This window comes from Chiloscyllium plagiosum, unplaced genomic scaffold (assembly GCF_037043375.1).
Source record: "Chiloscyllium plagiosum isolate Xiang-an unplaced genomic scaffold, Cpla_swu_hap1 HiC_scaffold_22, whole genome shotgun sequence".
NCBI classification, from domain to species: Eukaryota; Metazoa; Chordata; class Chondrichthyes; order Orectolobiformes; family Hemiscylliidae; genus Chiloscyllium; species Chiloscyllium plagiosum.
Genome location: NW_028270160.1, coordinates 3,426,126 through 3,450,020, shown reverse-complemented (window position 1 = coordinate 3,450,020; position 23,895 = coordinate 3,426,126). Strand labels below are relative to the sequence as shown.

The 23,895-nt window shown below is 41.4% G+C and overlaps 1 protein-coding gene across 3 annotated transcripts in view; it reads right to left on the bottom strand.

Moving 5' to 3' along the window:
• The window catches only part of cusr (Copper-only SOD repeat protein), a 210,607-nt gene that overhangs the window by 54,777 nt on the left and 131,935 nt on the right, over positions 1–23,895 (bottom strand). For all 3 annotated transcript variants that reach the window (XM_087998713.1, XM_043713116.2, XM_087998714.1), the window contains 2 exons: positions 6,816–6,899; positions 5,027–5,128 (listed from right to left, as the gene is read on the bottom strand). In XM_087998713.1, the coding sequence (XP_087854839.1) occupies positions 5,027–5,128; positions 6,816–6,899 (186 nt within the window). The remainder of the gene's footprint in view (positions 1–5,026; positions 5,129–6,815; positions 6,900–23,895) is intronic.

Below are 23,895 nucleotides of genomic sequence, written 5' to 3'. Positions count from 1 at the left end.
TATAACATGATTGACAAACTGGGAACACTGTTTCAAAAGCCCGAAGTTTTAAAGCATGTATTAGCTATAACAAGATTCTGGCCCCATTAGTTTAAATGGTGCAGCTATTACACGATTTTCTTATAACATGGGATTGCAGGAGTACAGAACTACGGCACTATAGCAGAACTGACTGTATCACTGAAATAGTCTTTGAAAGAGCATCCTTACTGAAAAAGAAACCAAAAATGATTGCTACTGAACTGCAAATATGAAAGTAAAAAGTACAGACAACACATGGCACCAGTGGAAGTAGTACCTAAAGTTCAAGGACAAAATCAAGGTTGAACAAGTTCTCTCTGAGGAGCAGCTTTTCTAATTGATAATTTATAAACAGATTCAGCAGTTAGGGAAGTTCAAACTTGAACATCCTAATCCTAGTCAAAAAAGCATTAGTTCAAAATCGTGTTATACATAATTGATTACTGATGCTATCTACCCAAGGTTATTGAGAGGGCAATAGAGGAGATTGCAGAGGCATTGACCAAAATCTTTGTACCCTTGTTAGCCACTGGAGAGGTCCCAGAGGACTGGCAAGCAGCTGTTCAAGGAGGGAAATAGGGATAATCTAGTAACTATAGATCAGTGAGTCTCACACTGGTGGTTAGGAAGCTATTGGAAAGAATTTTTAAGCAGATGATTTCTGTGCATTTGAAAAGCATGGCCTATTTAGGGGCAATCAGCATGACATTGTGAGGGCAGATCATGTCTCACTAACTTTATGGAATGTTTTAAGGGGGTAATGAAGGTGATTGATGAGGATAGAGTAGTGGATTTTAGTAAGGCTTTCAATAAGGTCCCTCATGGTCGGCTCACCCGGAAGATTAAGATGCATGGGATCCATGGTGACTTGGCTGTGTGGATTCGGAATTGGCTTCCCCAGGGAAGGCAAAGGGTGGTGGTGGGTGTTTTTCAAGCTGGAGGTCTGTGATTAGTGATGTTCCACAGGAATTCATACCGGGCCCTCTGCTGTTTGTATATATAAATATATATATATAAAACTTGGATGAAAATGTAGATGGGTGGGTTCGTAAGTTAGCAGACGATACAAAGGTCAGTGGAGTTGTAGATAGTGTAGAAGATTATCAAAGCTTACAGTGGAATATAGATCAGTTACAGATATAGGCGGAGAACTGGCAGATGGAGTTTAATCTTGGTAAAAGTGAGGTGCTGAGATCAGATATTGAGGAAAAGTATACAGTTAATGGCAGGACCCTGAACAGCATTGATGTACAGAGGGATCCTGGGGTTCAAGCCCATAGGTCCCTGAAAGAGTCCACACAAGTGGATAGGTGGTAAAGAAGGCTTATGACATGCTTGCCTTTATTGCTCAGGGAACTGAGTACACGAAGCAGGATGTTACAGCTTTATAAGATTATTGATCATAAAATCTCTACAATGTGGAAACAGGTCCATCAGCCCAATAAGTCCACACTCAGCCTCTGAAGAATAACCCTTTCCCCAACATTTACCCCTTACTAATGTGCCTAACCTACACATCCCTGAACACTATAGGCAATTTAGCTTGGCCAATTCACTTGCACATCTTGGGATTGTGGGAGGAAACCAGAGCACCTGGAGGAAACCCACGCAGACACGGGGAGGAAGTGCAAACTCCACACAGTCGCCCGAAATTAGAATCGAACCCCCGGGTTCCTGACACTGTGAGAACCACTGAGCCCTGAGACTTTGGTTCGGCCACAGTTAGAGTATGGTGTTCAAATTCTGGTCATCACATTACAGGAAGAATGTGGAGGCTTTGGAGAGAGCGTAGAACTGATTTATGAGTATAGTGCCTGGATTACAGAGTTTAAGCTATAAGGAGAGGCTAGAAAAAAAACTCGGGTTGTTTTCTCTGGAGCAGCAGAGACTGAGGGGACACTCAGTCTACAATATTATGATTGGGGTGAAGGTCAGAGTTGAAATGTCTAGTACCAGCGAGGGGGTATGCATTTAAGGTGAGAGGGGGAAATTTCAAAGGAGCGGTGAGGGGCAGGGTTTTTACCCCGAGAATGATAGGAGTGTGGAATATGCTGCTGGGGGTGGTAGTGGAGGCAGATACAATCGGGGCATTTTAGGGGCTTTTAGATAAACACATGAACATGCAAGGAATGGAGGGATGTGGACCAAGGGCAGGCAGAAGGGATTAGTTTCATTTGACATCATGTTCAGCACAACATCATGGGCTGAAGGGCCAGTTCCTGTGCTGTACTGTTCTACGTTCAATGTTCTAACTGTGAAATTCTACTAACCCTCGGCAAGGCATCTGATGAAGGGACATACTGGCTGTGGGGGGAACTGAGAATAATCTTTCTAATCCCATTTTGAATAATTTTTACAAATGACTAATCATTGAATGATGAAAGGTCATGGTCCCAAACCGTACATAGACTTGATTAACTTGGTCTGGTTTTATTGTTGGACTACTTTTATATGGAGAGACCTAATTTAAGAGACAGCTATCACAGCCTGCCATTCCATGTTTTCCAGAGCTCTATTAAATTGATATCAATAGTTTGAGGGGATTATTTTACTTTCTGTGATAAGTGCAATACATTTTGCAAAATTTTTATCATAAACTAATATAAATTAACTTAAAGAATTTTTAACTTTCCACAAAAAGCAAAGTACTGGTACTTATTCTGAAACAAAGAACTGTGGATGCTGGAAATTTGAAGTAAACACATGTGGGAGGCCTTTAAAAGTGAGATAGCTTGTGTTCAAGGTCTATATATTCCTATGAGGGTGAAAGGCAAGGTTGGCAGGAATAGGGAATTCTGGATGACAAGAGATATTGAGGCTTTGACCAGAAAAAAGAAAGAGGCGTGGTTCAGATCCTGGCAGCTAGGATCAAGGGAATTCCTGAAGGTATGCAGGGAATACAGGAGTTTACGGATGAAAAACATCAGGAAGGTGAAAAAGGGGGCACAAGATAGCCTTGGGTGAGAAGATTAAGTTGAATCCAAAGAGGTACTTTTAGTATATTAAAGGAAAAAGAATAGCTCGATAGAGAATATGTCCCCTCAAGGACCAAAGTGGACATGTACGTGTAGAACCGTAGAAGATGGGCGAGGTTCTCAATGAATATTTCTCCTCTATGTTTACCATGGAGAAAGACATGAAGACTTGGGAACATGGGGAAGTTAGTGGTGATATCTTGGGGACAGTCCATATCACAGCAGAAGAGGTGTTGGATGTATTAGAATGCATGAAGGTGGATAAATCTCCTGGTCCTGACCAGATATATCTAAGAACACTGCAAGAGGCTAAAGAAGAAATTGCGGAGGCCCTGGCTGATGTTTTTGCATCATCGTTAGCCATGGGTGAAGTCTCGGAAGACTGGAAAGTAGTGAATGTTGTGCTCATATTCAAGAAGGACTGCAAAGAAAAGCCTGGGATCTATAGCCCAGTAAGCTTAACATCTGTGGTGGGTAAGTTGCTTGAGAAGATTCTGAGGGGTAAGATTTACATGCATTTGGAAAGACAGGGTTTGATTAGGAGTAGTCAGCATGGCTTTGTGAGTGAGAGATCATGGTTCACAAATTTGTTACAGTACTTTGATGAAGGGACCAAAAAAGTTGACAAGGGGATGGCGGTAGATGTTGTCTATATGGATTTCAATAAGCCACATGGTAGGCTGCTCTGGAAGGTTAGATCGCATGGAATCCAGAGGGGATCTGGCAAATTGGATACAAAATTGACTTAATAGTAGGGAGCAGAGTGTAACAGTGGAAGGATGCTTGTTGTACTGGAGGCCTGTGACTACTGGTGTCCCTTGGATCTGTGCTGGGCCCATTTCTGTTTGTTATCTATATCAATGATTTGGATGAGAATGGACAAGGCATGATTAGTAAGTTTGCTGGTGACACTAAAATAGGCGGTATCATGGACAGTGAGAAAGATTATCAGAAATTGCAGCAGGACTTTGATCAGCCGGGGAAGTGGGCCGGGAAATGGCAAATGGAATTTAACATAGATAAGTGTGAGGTCTTGCATGTTGGAAAGTCAAATCAAGGTAGGAATTTCATGGTGAATGGTAGGGCCTTAAGGAGTGTAGTGGAACAGAGGGATCTTGGAGCTCAGATTCACAGTCCTCTGAAAGTGGAGTCACAGGTAGACTGGGCAGTGAAGAAGGCTTTTGGCACACTGGTCTTCATCAGTCAGGGCATCAAGTATAGAAGCTGGGAAGCTATGCTGCAGTTGTACAGGACGTTGGTGAGGCCACACTTGGAATATTGTGTTCAGTTTTGGACACCTTGCTACAGGAAGGATGTTATAAAACTGGAAAGAATGCAGAAGAAATTTACAAGGATGTTGCCAGGAATCAATGGTCTGAGTTACAGGGAGAGGTTGGACAAGCTAGGATCTTTTGCTTTGCAGCATAGGAGAATGAGGGGGGTGATCTTACAGAGGTGTATAAGATTATGAGACGCATGGATAGGGTGAATATTCTCAGTCTTTTTCCCAGGGTTGGGGAATCGAGGACTAGAAGCCATCAGTTTAAGGTTCAAGAGTAAAAGGCAACCTGAGTGGCAACTGTTTTACACAGAGGGTGGTACACATATAGTATGAGTTGTCAGTGGAAGTGGTTGAGGCCGGCACAGTAACAACATTTACAAGTCATTTGGATAAATACATGGATAGGAAAGGTTTAGAAGGATATGGGCCAAGTGCAGGGAAATGGGGCTCGTGTGGATGGAGATTTTGGTCAGCATAGACCAGTTTGGACCAAAGGGCCTGATTCCATACCGTAGGACTTTATGACTCTATGAAATACAGAAATTGCTGAGAAACTGAGCAGATTTGAAGCATCTGTGGAGAGAGAACCAGAGTTAATATTTTGAGTCCTGTAACCCTTCTTCAGAACACAATGTATTAATTCTGATTCAGAATTTTGTATCTTGGATACAAAAAGTAAAACATCAATCCTGAAAACCATTCTGGTATTCATTGGTATTCAGTAATATTAAACCAAGACATCACTTACCTGAGTATCTATATTGTAAGGATTATAATGTCCTCCAACACCAGTGCAGTTCTCCTTGTACTGTCGAGGATTAGTATGAACGTGCCACATTAGATTTTTGTTCTGTGGAGCAAACAACTCTTTGTTATAAAATAAAAACTAAAAGAATTGCAGATGCTGCAAATCAGAAACAAAAACAGAATTTACTGGAAAAGCTCAGCAGGTCTGGCAGCATCTGTGAAGAGAATTCAGAGTTAACGTTTCAGGTCCTGTGACCCATTCTTGTTTGTCTCTATGACGCCACTACAAATTGTAATTTGTTGGAAGTGAAAGCTTTTGTACATCTGAAACATTGTCAGAATCTTTAGTGAGTACAGTAGTATAGCAGTTGTGTTACTGGATGAGCAATCCGGAAGTCTGGGCAAATAATCCAACATGGTCATATTTCAATGCACAATGGCCATTTGTTACTTTCCATTCAGTTTTGAAATCTGGAAATCCGGAACCTTTACTCATAGAAATGGCCATGAGACTTCAGGGTTGATGGAAAGCAAACATGTGAGTGACATTACTCTAGTTCCATGTTAGCGAGTTTAACTAATTAACAAGTTTGAAACTTTGTTGCTGGAACAGCACAGCAGGTCAGGCAGCATCCAGGGAACAGGAGATTCGACGTTTCGGGCACAGGCCCTTCTTCAGGAATGAGCAGAGAGTGTTCAGCAGGAGAAGATAAAAGGTAGGGAGGAGGGACTTGGAGGAGGGGCGTTGGAAATGTGATAAGTGGAAAGAAGAGCTTCTGTGCAGAGGAGATGACCTGGGGTGTGCAGTGAGAGAGGGACTCACTGAAATCTTTGTAGAGAGAGGCAGAGAGCTTCTTCAAGGAAGGCATCCTTGTAAGAGGATTCGCAGTAGGTTGAAATCTTCGAGGAGAAAGTGAGGTCTGCAGATGCTGGAGATCAAAGTTGAAACTTTGTTGCTGGAACAGCACGGACCTGCTGTGCTGTTCCAGCAACAAAGTTTCAACTTTGATCTCCAGCATCTGCAGACCTCACTTTCTCCCCTAACTAATTAACAAGCCTCACAAACCATCAAAAAGAATACCTCGTTATATTTCAAGATGTCAGCTTAGCACCATCTTCCCAAGATAATTGGGAATGCCACCATTGTCAGTACAAATTATATGCCAAGAATGAATGACAAAAAGATTTTTCTTTGCATTTTTAGAAGGCAACAATGTGCCGGACCAAAATAGTGGGAGAGTAGGGTACTGCATGGTTATGGTTAGGTTCTGGTACGGCATGAACGTAGCTTTTGTCCACGACCCTGAATAATTGTAATAGAGCCCATCATACAGAGAAGATTCACAGGACTTGCAAGAAATTTGAGATGAATGGCCATTTTATTTTTGATTTCAGATTGTCAAGCATTCTTAGAATTTCTCCCAGGAAAGTTAGTGAAGAAGAGTAAATACAAGAAGGAGTACAAGGGAAGTTTGATATAAATTGCGATAGAATGTACCATCCAATTTAATGTACAGAAAAATTAGCAAGATTCATTTGTGCTTCAGGCTTTAGATTTTAAGATGAAAATACTTGAACATCATTTAACAACATACAATGTGTGAAGTGTAAGGAGACATGCTGTGGTATGCTGTGTTTATAACATTCATTTCTATTATTAAGAATCTGCTAACCGTTGAACCCATTATTGATTTCAGCAAAAGTTAACTGTTACAGTTATCCTGAAATTAATTCCAAGTTTATTTTGGATCAAGATGAAAAGCAATACATGGAATAATGTTGGCACTTACACCACCTGTGTTAGCCTTGGTTGGCTCAAGGTCAATTTCCATAGTTGTGTCACTTGAACTCCCATCTGCAAAGACCTGTTGTGACTGGAAACAAAAAGAAAGCATGTCAAATATCAACAATTCACACAGGATGTAGATAATTTCCACTTCTGTATTTCATGTATTTCCTCTTTAATCTTTCATATCCTCAAAGGGGAAGGAAGGGAAGAGTAAAAGATTCTTCAGTGGAAAGAATATTAACATGTAGTTGTCTGACTTCACTAAACTTTAATAATCTGCATATCCCATCATCCTTTTTCTCTTTGTAGCACCTTTTCTGCCAAAGGCAACAACAGAAAAGCTACCCAATATTTTTGCTGAATGTTACTAACACAAGTATCATTGGTTTACTGGATGTAAGTTTGCTCGTCGAGCCGGAAAGTTTGTTTTCAGATGTTTTGTCACCATACTAGGTAACATCATCAGTGAGCCTCTAGATAAAGCACTGGTGGCAGGGCCCACTTTCTATTTATGTGTTTAGGTTTCCTTGGGTTGATGGTGTCATTTCCTGTATGGCAATGAAACAGGAAATGATATCACCAACCTACATCCAGAACCTCAACCTGAGCTACAAATCTTCTCAAAAATCAATGGTTTACCACAGAGTGACCAGGATCAGTAATCACTACCTTTAAAAGGCAGAATTCTCCTTCAACTCATTAGCATCAACATTATATCAATATGCATCCCCATTATTATACATTCTGATTTCTCTTTCCTGTACACTTTCCACTCACAATTATAAGTAGTAGCTTCTCATTCAAAGATTTATACATTTGAAGAGCACAGTGGATCACCAGAACACTTTTAAAACTTATGATACCAACCTGTTATGAAACTTAACACAACGGCATATAAAGTTGGCCCCTCACCTCAGCTCTGTCTTTTACCAAGATCTCAGCAGATCTTTCACTGCAGCTAGACCTTCCGTAATCCTCTTATCAGTCAGTTCCTTTGGCATCCAAAACAGCTAGTGACCTCTAATTTGAATATACTCAACTGAGTACCCAGAGTTCTTCAGGTTAGAACAATTTCCTTTTGATAAAGGAAAGGGTTCACACCAATTCACTTTCAAGCATTCAAATTATATCAAATTACATCAAAACCCAATGGCCAGATTAAGAAGCTACATAAACTCCAAATCACTGTGCAATACTATATGAAAAGGATAGGAAACTATCCACAGTTTCTTGACTCGGGATTGTATTTTTTTTCCACTAATAACCTGTAGATGAATTCAATAGACTCTTGTTTGTCTTGCCTTTGATCTTAAATCTTTTACATTCAAGTCTTATATCTATGACACCACATCCTTGACCTCCCAACTATTCAAAGAGTCTTCCTCTGCATATGCTTTTTCATATTTTATGTAATTTTAAATACTTCTATCATCTGCATTATTTCAATAAAAGTCCAGGTTTGCAAGTTCTTCTTCATATTTGTATTTCTTCATAATACACAAGACAAAAACAAGCCATGTTTCAATCCAGGAAAGGGGAAAGGAATGGAAAAACACTTGTATGGTCATATGCTAAAGTTCTTATCATACTGCACATAATTGTCTCCTGTTTGTGTTCTATGATGAGACTATATATTGAATTTTGTAATCTAACAGATTTCCTGTTTATGTTACTGGTGCCCAAGCTACCTTGCTAACATAATACTAAACTCAAGGATAACTTTGATAGCTAAACACTAAGCCATAAAGATTTTCCTCTCATCTAAAGCCACTCAACTCTGAAAGGTTTATGTCCCCAATTCTAATGCCATCTTATTCCACATCTGACAATCCCTGGTTTAGTTGTTGATAAGTTTGGAAGGATTTCTGTATGGGACGCACAGCAGTCCCTGTATTATTTTATCGTCTAAACTTCAATCAATCTAATCTCAGTTCCTTGCTGTATTTGTTTCAGAAATTATTTTGAATGTGATTGACACAACAATTGCTTGGCAGCTTTTACCGTATACCATTGTTATGAAGTCAAAAGCATGTATGATGATTTTAACATAGAAAGTGTTTTCTGAATTTTGAAGTAAACTTAAAGTGCAGGCTCAGCTGCCCGAGTGGAAAGGCTGGGAGATGAATTGTTCCAAAACATATACATGTCACAAATGGCTATTAAATGGATACCTGAGTTTTAGGTCTGTTTAGACCACAATTTGAATTTAACTGATCAGGTTAAATTCTGCACAGGATATTCAAACCCAATCGAGTTTGCAGATGTTCTGACATAGAACATCTATAGAACAGGAGAGCTAACTGCCCATCTAACATCTTGCTCTCACAGAAATTAGAAAACACTCTCTATCAAAGGTACCTTTTCATGTAAAACATACTCGCAGTAAAAAAGAAAGACAACCCAGGGAAATCAGCAGCCGGAAGATTGAAGACAATGGAGAAGATAAAGACTGCGTGGTCTTGAGATTAAGTTAATGTAATGCTTAATATGTGTTATTGGAACAGCACATTCTTCAGCATATTTTTTATAGAGTTGGGATCAGATAATAAATAGTTAAGAAAAAGGGAGCTTGGCTTTGTGAATAGTTATTGTTTAGTGTTCACTATTAGAGTTAAGAAAATAAATTGTTATTTTTCTTTAAATAGTGGAATTTAGAAGTTCTGTCACTTATATTTGAACAGATTGCGAGGTGAGGCATGTTTGGTTTAATTAACAGAGGGGTTCAACCTCCGCATCATAACAGTTCCATGAGGTAGAAATCGTTTGCAAATTTGACCTTAATTGCTTGCTTCTCATATGCAATGCATAAACATAATAATGGCAGCAGAGAAAATAATATTAGCAAATTGACTTTTGCCTACTAATCTGGCAAAGACTATTGAGGTAGAAATTTTACTGTGTTATGGACCAGGCCAGACCCCCTCAAACATTTCATGCAAGTAGCCCGGGCCTTAACTTTTCTAGTTGTTTTAAGCAGGTGTTAGCTAGATATTCCAGGAGTGATGCAGCTGGCCCAAACACCTAAATTTAAACAAAACAAAATTTATTTGCAAGATTACCAAATGAAACACAAAAGAGAACAGAATACAGAAGAACTTAACCTATCTAAAAATCCAAAAGATTATCCCAACTTAATGATGCTATTCCAAATACTTGCATCAATCCCCATAAACAGCCCCTGGCAAAGAAAGATAAAATCAAACACAGGGTCTTACAGGAGAGATGTCAGAGAGAGGAAGGATCAGCATGGATCTGCCTCTCTCTCACAGTTTCACCACTGACTGACTGCTTTCAGTGAACAGCCAGATTGTTAAAAAAGCAAACCAAACCAAACCAGAGAAAAGCTGAGCTGGGAGAATTGGCTACTTCCCTTTAATTGTACAAGTGTTATTTTTTAAAACTTGAAAGCATTCTCAAGTAGATAAATCCATATTTTTCGGAATCGCTGCTTTTACGATCTCTCTGAAAAGAAGCCAAGGACAGCATGACCTTGTTAAAGGAGCAGCATCATCACATAGGTCGTGAAGCAGACATCAGGTGCAATGTCAATGGTAGCAGAAGAAGTTTAATGTGGAACAGAGATCCATAATGTTTTCAGCCAAGCTCAGCAAATCCTGCCATAGAAAAAAAGCAGGTAGTTCATAAGACCTTGGCAATTATTCACCTAGCCATAGCTAAGAACCACTTTTTTTTTATTACAGGCTAGATGTGAATGTAGACCCTGAAGCTACCTCACTGAAATAGAGATTGAAATTTGTTGGCATGAATCTGATCCACACACTAACCATTTAATCTCACCAGTCTCCACTTCTTCTAGCAGTCTCCTATAACTAGTGGACAGTTTGGAAGGGCATCTGGGACTGTCCTCAGGCTACCGAGACTTGGTTCAGGTGCCCTTCTTAACTATGAGGGCACCAAAGCGTCAACGTGAAAAAATTTCTGGGATGTGATTGTTGCTGGCCAGACAGCATCGAAGTCAAAGGATATGTGAAAATCTTGCCTTGGCTCTTTGGTCTAACTAGTCTGCAACAGCACGACTTTCTGATCAGAATGGATGGTTATCAATATTGCTTTGCTGATTTTGGGACATGATGTGTGTGTGTGGTGTGGTAACGTGGTCTTGTAGCACAGTGGGTAGTCAAATTCAAATCCCACTCCAGCGCTTAGTAGTCAAGTAATATCGATGTATATCAATTTGTAAATTCTTCCAACACAGCCCAATGGCAAGCAGTAAATAGAACATAGAACAATACAGCACAGAACAGGCCCTTTGGCCCACGATGTTGTGCCGAACATTTGTCCTAGCTTAAGCACATATCCATGTACCTATCCAATTGCCGCTAAAAGGTCACCAATGATTCTGACTCTGCCACTCCCACAGGCAGCGCAATCCATGCTCCCACCACTCTCTGGGTAAAGAACCTCCCCTGACATCCCCCCTATACCTGCCACCCTTCACCTTAAATTTATGTCCCCTTGTAACACTCTGTTGTACCCAGGGAAAAAGTCTCTGACTGTCTACTCTATCTATTCCCCTGATCATCTTATAAACCTCTATCAAGTCACGCCTCATCCTTTGCCGTTCCAATGAGAAAAGGCCGAGCACTCTCAACCTATCTTCGTACGACCTATTCTCCATTCCAGGCAACATCCTGGTAAATCTCCTCTGCACCCTCTCCAAAGCTTCCACATCTTTCCTAAAATAAGGCGACCAGAACTGCACACAGTACTCCAAATGTGGCCTTACCAAGGTCCTATACAGCTGCAACATCACCTCACGACTCTTGAATTCAATCCCTCTGCTAATGAACGCTAATACACCATAGGAATTCTTACAAGCTCTATCCACCTGAGTGGCAATTTTCAAAGATCTATGAACATAGACCCCAAGATCCCTCTGCTCCTCCACCTTACTAAGAACCCTACCGTTAACCCTGTATTCCGCATTCTTATTTGTCCTTCCAAAATTGTCAACCTCACACTTGACAGGGTTGAACTCCATCTGCCCCTCCTCAGCCCAGCTCTGCATCATATCTAAGTCCCTTTGCAGCCGACAACAGCCCTTCTCAATATCCACAACTCCACCAATCTTCGTATCATCTGCAAATTTACTGACCCACTCTTCGACTCCCTCTTCCAAGTTATTAATAAAAATTACAAACAGCAGAGGACCCAGAACTGATCCCTGTGGAACTCCACTTGTAACTGGGCTCCAGGCTGAAAATTTACCATCTACCACCACTCTCTGACTTTGACCAGTTAGCCAGTTCTCTATCCAACTGGCCAAATTTCCCTCTATCCCATGCCTCCTGACTTTCCGCATAAGCCTAACATGGGGAACCTTAACAAATGCCTTACTAAAATCCATGTATACTACATCCACTCCTGTACCCTCATCCACGTGCTTGGTCACCTCCTCAAAGAATTCAATAAGACTTGTAAGGCAAGACCTACCCTTCACAAATCCGTGCTGGCTGTCCCTAATCAAGCAGTGTCTTTCCAGATACTCATAAATCCTATCCCTCAGTATCCTTTCCATTACTTTACCTACCACCGAAGTAAGACTAACTGGCATGTAATTCCCGGGGTTATCCCTATTTCCTTTTTTGAACAGGGGCACAACATTCGCCACTCTCCAGTCCCCTGGTACCACCCCCATTGACAGTGAAGACGAAAAGATCATTGCCAACGGTTCTGCAATTTCCTCTCTTGCTTCGCACATAATCCTAGGATATATCCCGACAGGCCCGGGGGACTTGTCTATCCTCAAGTTTTTCAAAATGCCCAACACATCTTCCTTCCTAACAAGTATCTCCTCTAGCTTACCAGTCCGTTTCATACTCTCCTCTTCAACAATACGGTCCCTCTCATTTGTAAATACTGAAGACAAGTATTCATTCAAGACCTCTCCTATCTCTTCCGACTCAATACACAGTCTCCCACTACTGTCCTTGATCGGACCTACCCTCTTCTCGTCATTCTCATGTTTCTCACATACGCATAAAAGGCCTTGGGGTTATCCTTGATTCTACCCGCCAAAGATTTTTCATGCCCTCTCTTAGCTCTCCTAATCCGTTTCTTCAGCTCCCTCCTGGCTATCCTGTATCCCTCCAACGCTCTGTCTGAACCTTGTTTCCTCAACCTTATATAAGCCTCCTTCTTCCTCTTTACAAGACATTCAACCTCCTTCATCAACCAAGGTTCCCTCACACAACCATCTCTTTCCTGCCCGACAGGTACATACATATCAAGGACACGTCGTATCTGTTCCTTGAAAAAGTTCCACATTTCAACGACATCCTACCCTGACAGCCTGTGCTCCCAATTTATGCTCCTCAGATTCTGTCTTGCAGCATCGTGTTTACCCTTCCCTTCATTGTAAAACCTACCCTGTTGCACGCACCTATCTCTCTCCATAACCAAGGTGAAAGTCACAGAATTGTGGTCACCATCACCAAAATGCTCACCCACTAACAAGCCCATCACTTGTCCCGTTTCGTTACCAAGTACCAAATCCAATATGGCCTCCCCTCTGGTCGGACAATCTACATACTGAGTTATAAAAGCTTCCTGGACACACAGTCCAAACACCGCCCCGTTTAATCTACTTGATCTAAAGAGCTTCCAATCAATATTTGGGAAGTTGAAATCGCCCATGACTACTACCCTGTAGCTTCTGCACCCTTCTAAAATCTGTTTCCCAATCTGTTTCTCCACATCTCTGCTGCTATTGGGGGGCTTATAGTAAACACCCAACAAGGTGACTGCTCCTTTCCTATTTCTGACTTCAGCCCATACTACCTCCAAAGGCAGATCCCCCTCGAACTGCCTTCCTGCAGCAGTTATACCATTTCTAATTAGCAACGCTACCCCCCTCCTTTTTTAACACCCCCCCTAATCTTACTGAAACATCTGTAACCAGGAACCTCCAACAACCATTCCTGTCCCTCTTCTATCAAAAAGCAGTTGGTTTCCTGGTCAGCCATGTAATGGATGGAAATTGGAGCCTCAACCATCACTATTCAGGGCTCCAGATTACTATTTGCAAGTACAAGTGTACGATAATGCAGCAACTCAGTCTGCTTGAAGGGACCAGTTAGCTAGGAGAAAGTGAGGACTGCAGGTGCTGGAGATCAGAGTCGAGAGTGTGCTGCTGGAAAAGCAGCATCCGAGGAGGCAGGAGAATCAACAGTTTGAGCATAAGCCCTTCATCAGGAATAAGGCTTGTGGGCCAGAAAGCTGGGAGGTAAGTGGGAGGGGGTTGGGTTGGGAGGAAGGTAGATGAGACCAGTTAGCTATATGGTTTGTTGTGGATCAGATTGGATCAACAATACTGGGTTAGATCCCTATTGGAACCAGGATGAATTTGGTACCCATCCCCAATAACGTAGAGGTCCTAGTGTCTGGGTCAGACTTTCTAGAGAAGAACTTGAGCAGTACTGAAGTCTGATCATCAATAATCACATTGTTATTGACATCATCCCCAGCATTGGGGAAATAGTGATGTGGAGGTCAAAATGGCAGGCAGAGGTTCCAACAGAGCAACTTGATGTTTGAATTTCTGTGCTGTATATTGTTTTAAATGTAAAGATATAAGACTTTCCTTCAGATTCAGTGACACCCAAAGAAAATCCAGTTGAATTTCTTGATTCACAAAAAAAGTCAGAAGACTAGATTTTGTCAAAAAGGTGACCTGAAAACCTCAGTAAGAAATGCCCAGACAGTCAATAGATTTTTCCAATTCGTTGACAGACATAGGCTTGTGAATATGCTGCCAACAAGACTGCCATCCTATCCAAAGTGGCCACTCATCCCCGATAGTTGCTGGCCCAGTTGGAGGGCTGACTACTCATGGGCCTCAGCAGCACCCTCAGGAATACTGGCTGAGGAAGAAAGAAGCATTGCTTGCCTACAGAAGGCAGGCCAGAAGTAATTAAAGAAACAACAAAATTGCTGCTAATTGAGGGACAATCTCTCCAAGGAAAGTATAGGAAGCACCAAGGCCATCTTTCAGGCCTGTAACTCCATCTTATTAAAGTTCCAAATTCCCACAAACCCCCGATTGCTGTCGAGAGTCATCTGCATTCAGCTGGCAACTTCCCCATTAGGCAAAGGATCAATCTGCTGCCAGTATGGTCACATTGCCCTGAATTTACATTTTCAAATTGGCTTCATTTCTCTCATGGCAGGAAGCTGGTCATGCTCTGACACCCACCATCGCTAAATTTCCTAACAGCAGGACATGGTTGGGGAGCCAATATGCCATGGCACGCCATTTTTCCAGCCTGGTTCCCACCTTGTGTGAATCGATAAAGTTCTGCCCATGGTGTGATAGCTGAAGAGATAGTGGAGGCTTTAGTAGTGATCTTTCAGGAATCACTTGAGTCAGGGAGGGTCCCAGAGGACTGAAAAATCGCAATGTAACTCCCCCGTTTTAGAAGGGAGTAAGGAAAAGATGGAAAATTATAGGGTCATTAACCTGACCTCAGTAGTTGATAAAGTTTTGGAATCCATTGTGAAGGATGAGATTTCTGAATACTTGGAAGTGTGGCGTAAAATAAGGCAAAGTCAGCATGGTTTCATCAAGGGGAGGTCACACCTGACAAATCTGTTAGAATTCTTTGAGGAGGTAACAAGCAGGTGAAACAATGGAGAACCAGAGGATGTTATCTGCCTGAACTTCCAGAAGGCTGTACAGGAGGCTACTGAGTAAAATAAGGGCCCATGAGTTAGAGGCAAGTGCTAACATGGATAGAAGATTGGCTGAGGCAGAGAGTGGAATAAAAGGGTCCTTCTCAGGATGGAAGCTGGTGACATGTGGTGTTCCACAAGGCTCAGTGTTGGGACCACAACTTTTCGCTTTATACATTAATGATCTGGATGAAGGAACTGAGGACATTCTGGCTAGGTTTGCAGATGATACAAAGATAGATGGAGGGGCAGGTCATATTGAGAAGGCCTAGAGGCTGCAGAAAGACTTGCACAGGTTAGGAGAGTGGGCAAAGAAATGGCAGATGAAATACCATGTGGGAAAGTGTGAGGTCATGTACTTTAATCGGGAAAATAGAAGCATGGACTATTTTCTAAATGGGGAGAAAATTCATAACACTGAATGGCAAAGGGACTTGGGAGTCCTAGCCCAGATTTCTCCAAAGGTAAACTTGCAGGTTGAGTCGGTAGTTAGGAAGGCAAATACAATGTTGTCATTTATCTCGAGAGGACTGGAATATAAAAGCTGGGATGTACTTCTAAGGCTTTATAAAACTCTGGTCAGACCACATTTGGAACATGGTCAGTAGAAAGTGAGGACTGCAGATGCTGGAGATCAGAGTGGAAAAGTGAGCAATTTTGGGCCCCATTCTTCAGGAAGGATGTATTGCCTCTGGAACGGGTCCAGAGGATGTTCATGAGAATGATCCCAGGAGTAAAAGGATTAAAGTATGAGGAACATTTGAGGACTCAGGGACTATACTTGATGGAGTTTAGAAGGATGATAGGGGGATCTGATTGAACCTTACAAAATACTTAACAGCCTGGACAGAGTGGCAATTGGGCGACGTTTCCATTGGCAGGATAGACAAGGACCCAAGGGTTAGAGTAACAAGAAGACCCTTTAGAATGGAGATAACGAGAAACTTCTTTAGCCAGAGAGTGATGTATCTGTGGAATTCATTGCCACAGAAGTCTGTGGAGGCCAGATCATTAAGTATATTTAAAACAGATAAGTTTTGATTGCCAAGGGAACCAAAGGTTATGGGGGAAAAGTGGAAAAATTGAATTGATTTAATGGTGGAACAGACTGGATGGGCCAAATGGCCTATGTCTTATGGTCTTATTCACTATGGAGAAATGGTGATTAGATTAGATTACTTATAGTGTGGAAACAGGCCCTTCAGCCCAACAAGTCCACACCGCCCCGCCGAAGCGCAACCCCTACATTTACCCCTTACCTAACACTACGGGCAATTTAGCATGGCCAATTCACCTGACCTGCACATCTTTGGACTGTGGGAGGAAACCGGAGCACCCGGAGGAAACCCACGCAGACACGGGGAGAATATGCAAACTCCACACAGTCAGTCGCCTGAGGCGGGAATTGAACCCGGGTCTCTGGCGCTGTGAGGCAGCAGTGCTAACCACTGTGCCACCGTGCCGCCCACTTCTTGGGATATGAGGAACTAGTTAGGCTTTATATTTGAACAAATGTTCCACTTTGTTCTCTGGGTGAATGGGATTGGTCACCTCTGAAGAATTCCAGTTGATGGTGGTGGTGGTGGGATCCCCAGTTGGCTGAATTTCTTCTGTAGTTTTTGTTAATTTGCAAATCTCTGAAGGACACAACAGATTGCTACGGTTGACTTTAAGACTCCAGACGCAGGAAGACCTGTCCAGAGATTTAATTTTAACTGTTCATTTGCTAGTTTGAGAAGGAAAGTCTATTTTCATTAGTACATGTCTTCCAGCAAACCTGGCAGCAACCACTAGAAAACAGTGTCAAAGAAATTCCTTCCATTTCTCTCAAAAATAGACTGAAACATAATACAGAATTTGGTAATTGTTTTGAAGGATATAACATCACTGAAAGCAAACTATATGTATCATACCTAGTCCAACATATTTAGGTATTAGTAGGTGAATCTAAAATGGCTCTTCAATTTGGACATGGGTGTTCAAAGTTGCAGGCAATATCATTTCCTCTTTGCTGGCTATAATATTTTGTTTTGGATAAATATACTGAACTTTAAGTAAGTGACATTTTCTCTTTTTTCTCCTGCATTATTAACCACTTCAACATAGGAGGGTTGAAGTATGAGCTGTTGGAACTTCTTGGGATATGAGGAACTAGTTAGGCTTTATATTTGAACAAATGTTCCCCTTTGTTCTCTGGGTGAATGGGATTGGTCACCTATGAAGAATCCCAGTTGATTGTTTCTCTGTGTATTTCAGTGAGATGTCTGTGCAGTAAAGATGAAAAGTTATTCCGTTGAGTTTAAAATTGGGCCTGCTGTTCTGCTTCCTAATAGCCCCCATCCTTGGGTTTCCCTCTTGGCAGCCAGCCAGTCCATCCAACTAACTGCCAGCTGAGAAACAGAAGGTGAAAATGTTAATGAGATTAAAAATATTGGCAGAGACATTTATTTCACTGGCTGTCTGTGTTACCACAGAGATAAATGCCTAAACACATACCGAAGCCATCAATGAGACCATCTATTTCTGAAACAAACAGAAATTGCTGGAGAAACCCAGAAGGTCTGGCAGCATCCATGGTAAGAAAGCAAAGTTAACGTTTTGAGTCCGGTGTCTCTTCATCAGCACACCTATTCCTGTCTTGCAATATCACAGAACTCCTCAGTTAAAACTGCTGCTGAAACTCTCATCCACACCTTTACCACTTAACTTGACTATTAGTAACTGAGAAGCATAAGAGCAGGAGCGACCATTTAGCTCTTCAAGCTTGGTCCACCAGTCGATAGAATCATGGCTGATCCTGTATCTCAATTACATATTCCCACTTTCTTGCCATACCCTTTGATGCCTTTATAATCTAGACATTTATTCATCTCTTTCTTGAACATATTCAGTTACATGTCTTCCACAGCCTTCTGAGGTTGAGAATTCCACCGGTTCACCTCCCTCTGAGTGAAGTTTTTCTCATCTCAGTTTTAAATGGTGTATCCCCATATCCCAAGACTGTGTCCCTGGTTCCAGACTCCAACTATGGAAAACTTCCAACCTCCAATTAGTCTATCCAGCCCTGGCAAAACTTTATACGTTTCAATCAGATCCCTGCTGATCCTACAAAACTCTAGTGAATATAGGCCCAGTTAAACCAATTTTTCCTCATAAGACAGTCCAGACATGATTGGTATCAGCCTAGTGAATGTCCATTACATTCTCTCTATGACAAGTATATCCTTTCAAAGGAGGGAGTCCAAAACTGCATGCATTAAAATCTGGAATTAAGTTTAATGAAGTTATCGTTGATTGTCAGAAAAAAAGCTTCTCGTTCATTAATGTCCTTGAGGGAAGGAAACTGCCATCCTTACCTGGTCTGATGCCTCTGGGCATTTAGGGATGGATAATAAATGCTAACCCTAAATCCAGCGATGCCCTCTTGAATAAAGAAAAACAGCCTGGGTTGGCCTACCATTCTTCATGAATGAGTTCATCAAAACACTGCAACTTGTAAATGGACAAGCACCGAGTTCTACTCACCCATTACCATTCTTCTCTACAAATATTGGCTCAAGCGTCAATAATACTGCAATCTTAATATTCTCATTCTGATTTTCAAAGTCCACCACACCACACCCCTCTCTACCTCATTAGCTTTCACCTATGATCTTCAAAGATATTTGTGATTCTCCATTTCTGATCTCTTAAACTTTAAAATAGTTTTCACTCCACCATTAGAAGCAAATACCTTATGCTACCTAAACTCTGGAACTTCCTTCCGAAAGCCCTCACTTCTCAACCAAGCTCTCTCCTCCTTTCAGATCTCTAAAAGCCCACATCTTTGATCAAGCTTTTGGACAGCTGCCTTAATATCTCCTCTTACATCTTGATGTGAAAAACTGTTTGATGATGGTCCTGCAAAGCATATTACAATATATGTTAAAGGCATTATAAAATGTTAAGGAAAACAGTGCCATCGTGATTATGTCAACAAATTAATAACCTATTTGCCCCAGTAATGGTCTAGAGACATGGGTTCAAATTCCATCTTGGCAGCTGGGAGAAGTTAAGTTCAATTCATGAATAAATCTGAAATTGAAAGCTAATGTCAGTAACGGTGACACGAGGCTATCGCTGTCAAAATACAGACATCTAGTAAAAATTGTTTAGGGAAGGAAAATTACTGTCCTTACCCAGTCTGACCAAGATGTGACTTCTGTTTCACAGAAATGCAGTTAACCTGGAACTGTCCTCTGAAACAGCTTGGCAAGCCATTCAGTTCAAGAGCAATTAGGAATAGGCAAATAATACTGCCTTGACAGCAAAATTCACATGCCATGAAAGAATTTCTGAAAAGCAATTTTTTTTTCATTGTAAATAATAAGGACTTGTGATTTTTTCTTGTTTATTAGTAATGTTAAAGACATTTATAGGTACAGTTAAAGTATTCAATATTAAGAACTAATTCTATAATCGCAAGAATAACAAATGCTCACGTTACATAAACTATTGTTATTCAAGGGATGGGAGAGGCCTGACACATAGCGTTACACTTGGACAGTCTCTGTGCCTGACATTTCACATGGTAAAGGGTACTAGATTTGAACTAGTGAGACAAGACTTATGCCTGCCAATGTTCTATAGTGTCCAAATCACCTGAAGAAAACTGGAAAACTGTGCTCAAGGCACTTGACAATTCAATCACAACCTTTAATATGACTATAGGTTGTAACAGCGTAGAAGAGTGTGGAAATGTGGATTTAAGGTCAAAGATTAGCCAAGGTCACACAAAGATGATGGAACAGGTTCAAAGGGCTGCATGACCTACTCCTAATTTCAATTATTTTAAATACTTCTCAACAACTCATGGATGATTCTGTCCCGTTTCACAAATACATTCCACTACTAGATCTGGAAAATGCACCTCAAAAACGCAATGGTTATTGCAGAAAACAAGTAAAAACAAAATCCACAAGAGAGCAATCTCAAAGAAATTCAACAAAGAAAGAAATTGTTTGGTCTGCATAAAAAGAAGCTTCAAAAACTTGTGATGCAGAACTATCGGTATCACTTGACAAGCTACTCCAGTACAGTGACAAATCTGGCATTTGGCCAACAAAGTGGAAAATATCCCAGGTGTATCCTGCCCACAAAAAAGCAGAACAAATCCAATCCGGCCTATGACCAGCCCAATTGCTTTCAATCATCAGCAAAAGGGTTATCAATAGTGCTATCCAGCAGTACAGGACTCGTTAATAACCTACTCACTGATAATTTGGTTTCTTGCACAATATCACAGCTCTAAACCGCATTCTTCCAAACATGGACAAAACTGCTAAGTTACAAATGGGAGGTGAGAATAATTGACCTGGATGAAGGCCAATGATCTCAGTTTCAGGAAATCCTGTAGATTTTCCTGTTCTATTGACCCAACCATCTTCAGTTGTTTCCTCAATGTTCTTCCTCCACCATGAAGTCAGAGATGGGAATGGTCACTGATAATCGCAGTGTTCAGTTCCACTTGCAACTCCTCAGATAATGGCAAGAAACATTCACATCACAATGACCATTCCTAACAATAGTCTCTAAACAGGTTCCTTGCAAAACTGAATTGGGACAGCATGGTGATTCAGTGGCTAGCACTGCTGCCTCACACCACCAGGGACCTGGGTTCAATACCTGCCTTGGGAGACTGTGTGTGGAGTTTGCACATTATCCCCGAGTCTGTGTAGGTTTCCTCTGGGTGCTCTGGTTTCCTCCCACAATCTAAAAGATGGCAGGTTAGGTGAATTTGCCATGCTAAATTGCCACATAGTGTTCAGGGATGTGTAGGCTAGGTGCATTAGTAAGGGGTAAATTTAGGGTAGGGGAATGGGTCTGGGTAGGTGACTCTTCAGAGGGTCAGTGTGGACTTGTTGGGTCAAAGGACCTGCTTCCACACTGTAGGAATTCCATGATTCTATTCAATGAATAGTATTCATTGGAACCGATAGGATTCTAAGAGGCTTGACAGGGTAAATACCAAAGGATGTTTACCGCATGGAGAGTTTCGAACCAGACAGCATAGTCTCAGAATAAAGGGGCATCAATTAAGACTGGGATGAAGAGGAAAGTCTTCTCTCAGAGAGTCTTTGAAACTCCTGGTCACAGAAAGCTGGAGGGGGGGCAGGGCAGAGTCCTAAAGAACAATAGAGTCCTTGCATATATTTAAGGCTGAGATAGATTCTTGATCAGTTCTGTGGAAGGGACCCAAAATGTTAACTCTGATTTCTCTCCACAAACGTTGACAGACGTGCTGAGCTTTTCCAGCAATTTCTGTTTTTATTTGTAACCAGGACAGCTTGTATTGACTGCTACCCTACTAACCAAATTAAATTTTCACCTCCTTTGCCATCAGTCTAGACCATGAGGCACTGTTTACCAGTTACATACTGCACTGCAATAAATCATCAGGCTTCTTTTGATTGTGTCTTCCAAGTCCACAAACTGTACCACTAAGAAGGATAATGGCAGCAGATGTATGGGAACCTCATCAAGTCACACACCATCCTGAGCTCAAAATAGAACACCATTTTCTCATCGTCAAATGCTGAGATCCTGTTACTTTATTTTGAAATGCATTTTCTGCATGTGCTATCCTAAAATGCAATGTGAAATGTACTTTTCTGAATGTGTGCGTTATCATTTTGAACCGACAATGTTTGCCCCTTAAAGGGGATCACAACAAATTAAGTTTTAGATCTCTTCAACTTTTCCCTCACATGCTAAAGATCTAATTTAACCACAGAATTGTCCAAGGTGTTCAATCATTGAGGAATTTATGATTTGCACGTATGAAACTATTTCCACAACTCAGGAGTGACTGATCTTTAATGGCATCAATGCAGCAGCTGATTTAGCAAACACATGTTACCATAGATTATAATTATAAGGTATGCACACACAAATATCCAACCACACCTTTTGTTTTTGTAACTTCTCCTGACATAACATTAATAGACTTATTAAGAATCATAAAGTGGTATTAAGCCAAACTCAATATATATTTAGAACACAGTAATCTTGGTATTAAGAAAATGCATTCACGAAGGACACTGAAAAAAGTAATGTTGTCAGGATCAGTATAATACAAATTACTCAACATTGTTAAGTAATGGAAAATTATTCACTTTGCATGTGTTAATTGAATTGAATTTATTGTCATGTGTACCGAGGCACAGTGAAAGCTTTGTCTTGCAAGCAATACAGGCAGATCACAGAGTTAAGTAGCATAGATAAGTAAATAATAGGTAAACAGCGGTAAAAACAAAAACACAGGTACGGGTGAATGTTAAGAGTTTGTGAGTCCATTTAGTATTCTAACAACAGTAGGGTAGAAACTGTTACAAAACCAGCTGGTGTATGTGTTCAGGCTTCTGTACCTTCTCCCCGATGGTAGAGGTTGTAGAAAAACATTGCCAGGGTGGGATGGATCTTTGAGAATGCTGGCGGCCTTTCCTTGACAGCGGGCCTGGTAGATGGATTCTATAGATGGGAGGTTGGCCTTTGTGATTGTCCGGGCTGAGTTCACCACTCTCTGTAACTGTCTCCGATCTTGAATGGTACAGTTGCCATACCAGGTAGTGATCCATCCAGACAGAATGCTCTCGATGGCGCACCTATGAAAATTGGCAAGGGTAATCACCATCAAGACAAATTTCCTCAGCTGCCTGAGGAAGAAGAGACGTTGTTGGGCCTTTGTAGCCACTGCGTCCACATGAAGAGTCCAAGAAAGCTTGTTGTTGATGACCACTCCCAGGAGCTTGACAACTCTCCACTCGTTCCACCTCTGTGCTGTTAATGTGTAGGGGGGCATGAGTAACATCCCTCCGAAAGTCAATAATGAGTTCATTGGTTTTGCTGGCATTGAGAGCTAGGTTGTTCTCAGTGCACCATTTTTCCAGGTCTTCCACCTCCCGTATGTAGTCTGTTTCATCATCATCTGAGATTGGACCAACTATGGTGGTGTCATCAGCGAACTTGTAAATGGCATTAGCCTGGTATTTGGTGACGCAGTCATGGGTATACAGTGCGTACAGTAGGGGGCTGAGTACACACCTCTGGGGGGAATCCAGTGTTCAGTGTTAGTGAGGATGAAATATTGTCCCCAATCTTCACTGTTTGTGGCCTGTGGGTCAGGAAACTGAGGATCCAGTTGCAGAGAATGGGCCTTAGTCCGAGATCACTAAGTTTAGTAATCAGTCTCGAGGGGATAACAGTGTTGAAGGCTGAACTGTAGGCAATGAGTAGGATTCTTACATAGTTGTTTTTGGTGTCAAGATGTTCTCAGGAGGAGTGAAGGTCAAGTGATATGGCATCTGACGGAGATCTGTTGGTCCGATAGGCAAATTGGAGTGGATAAAAAC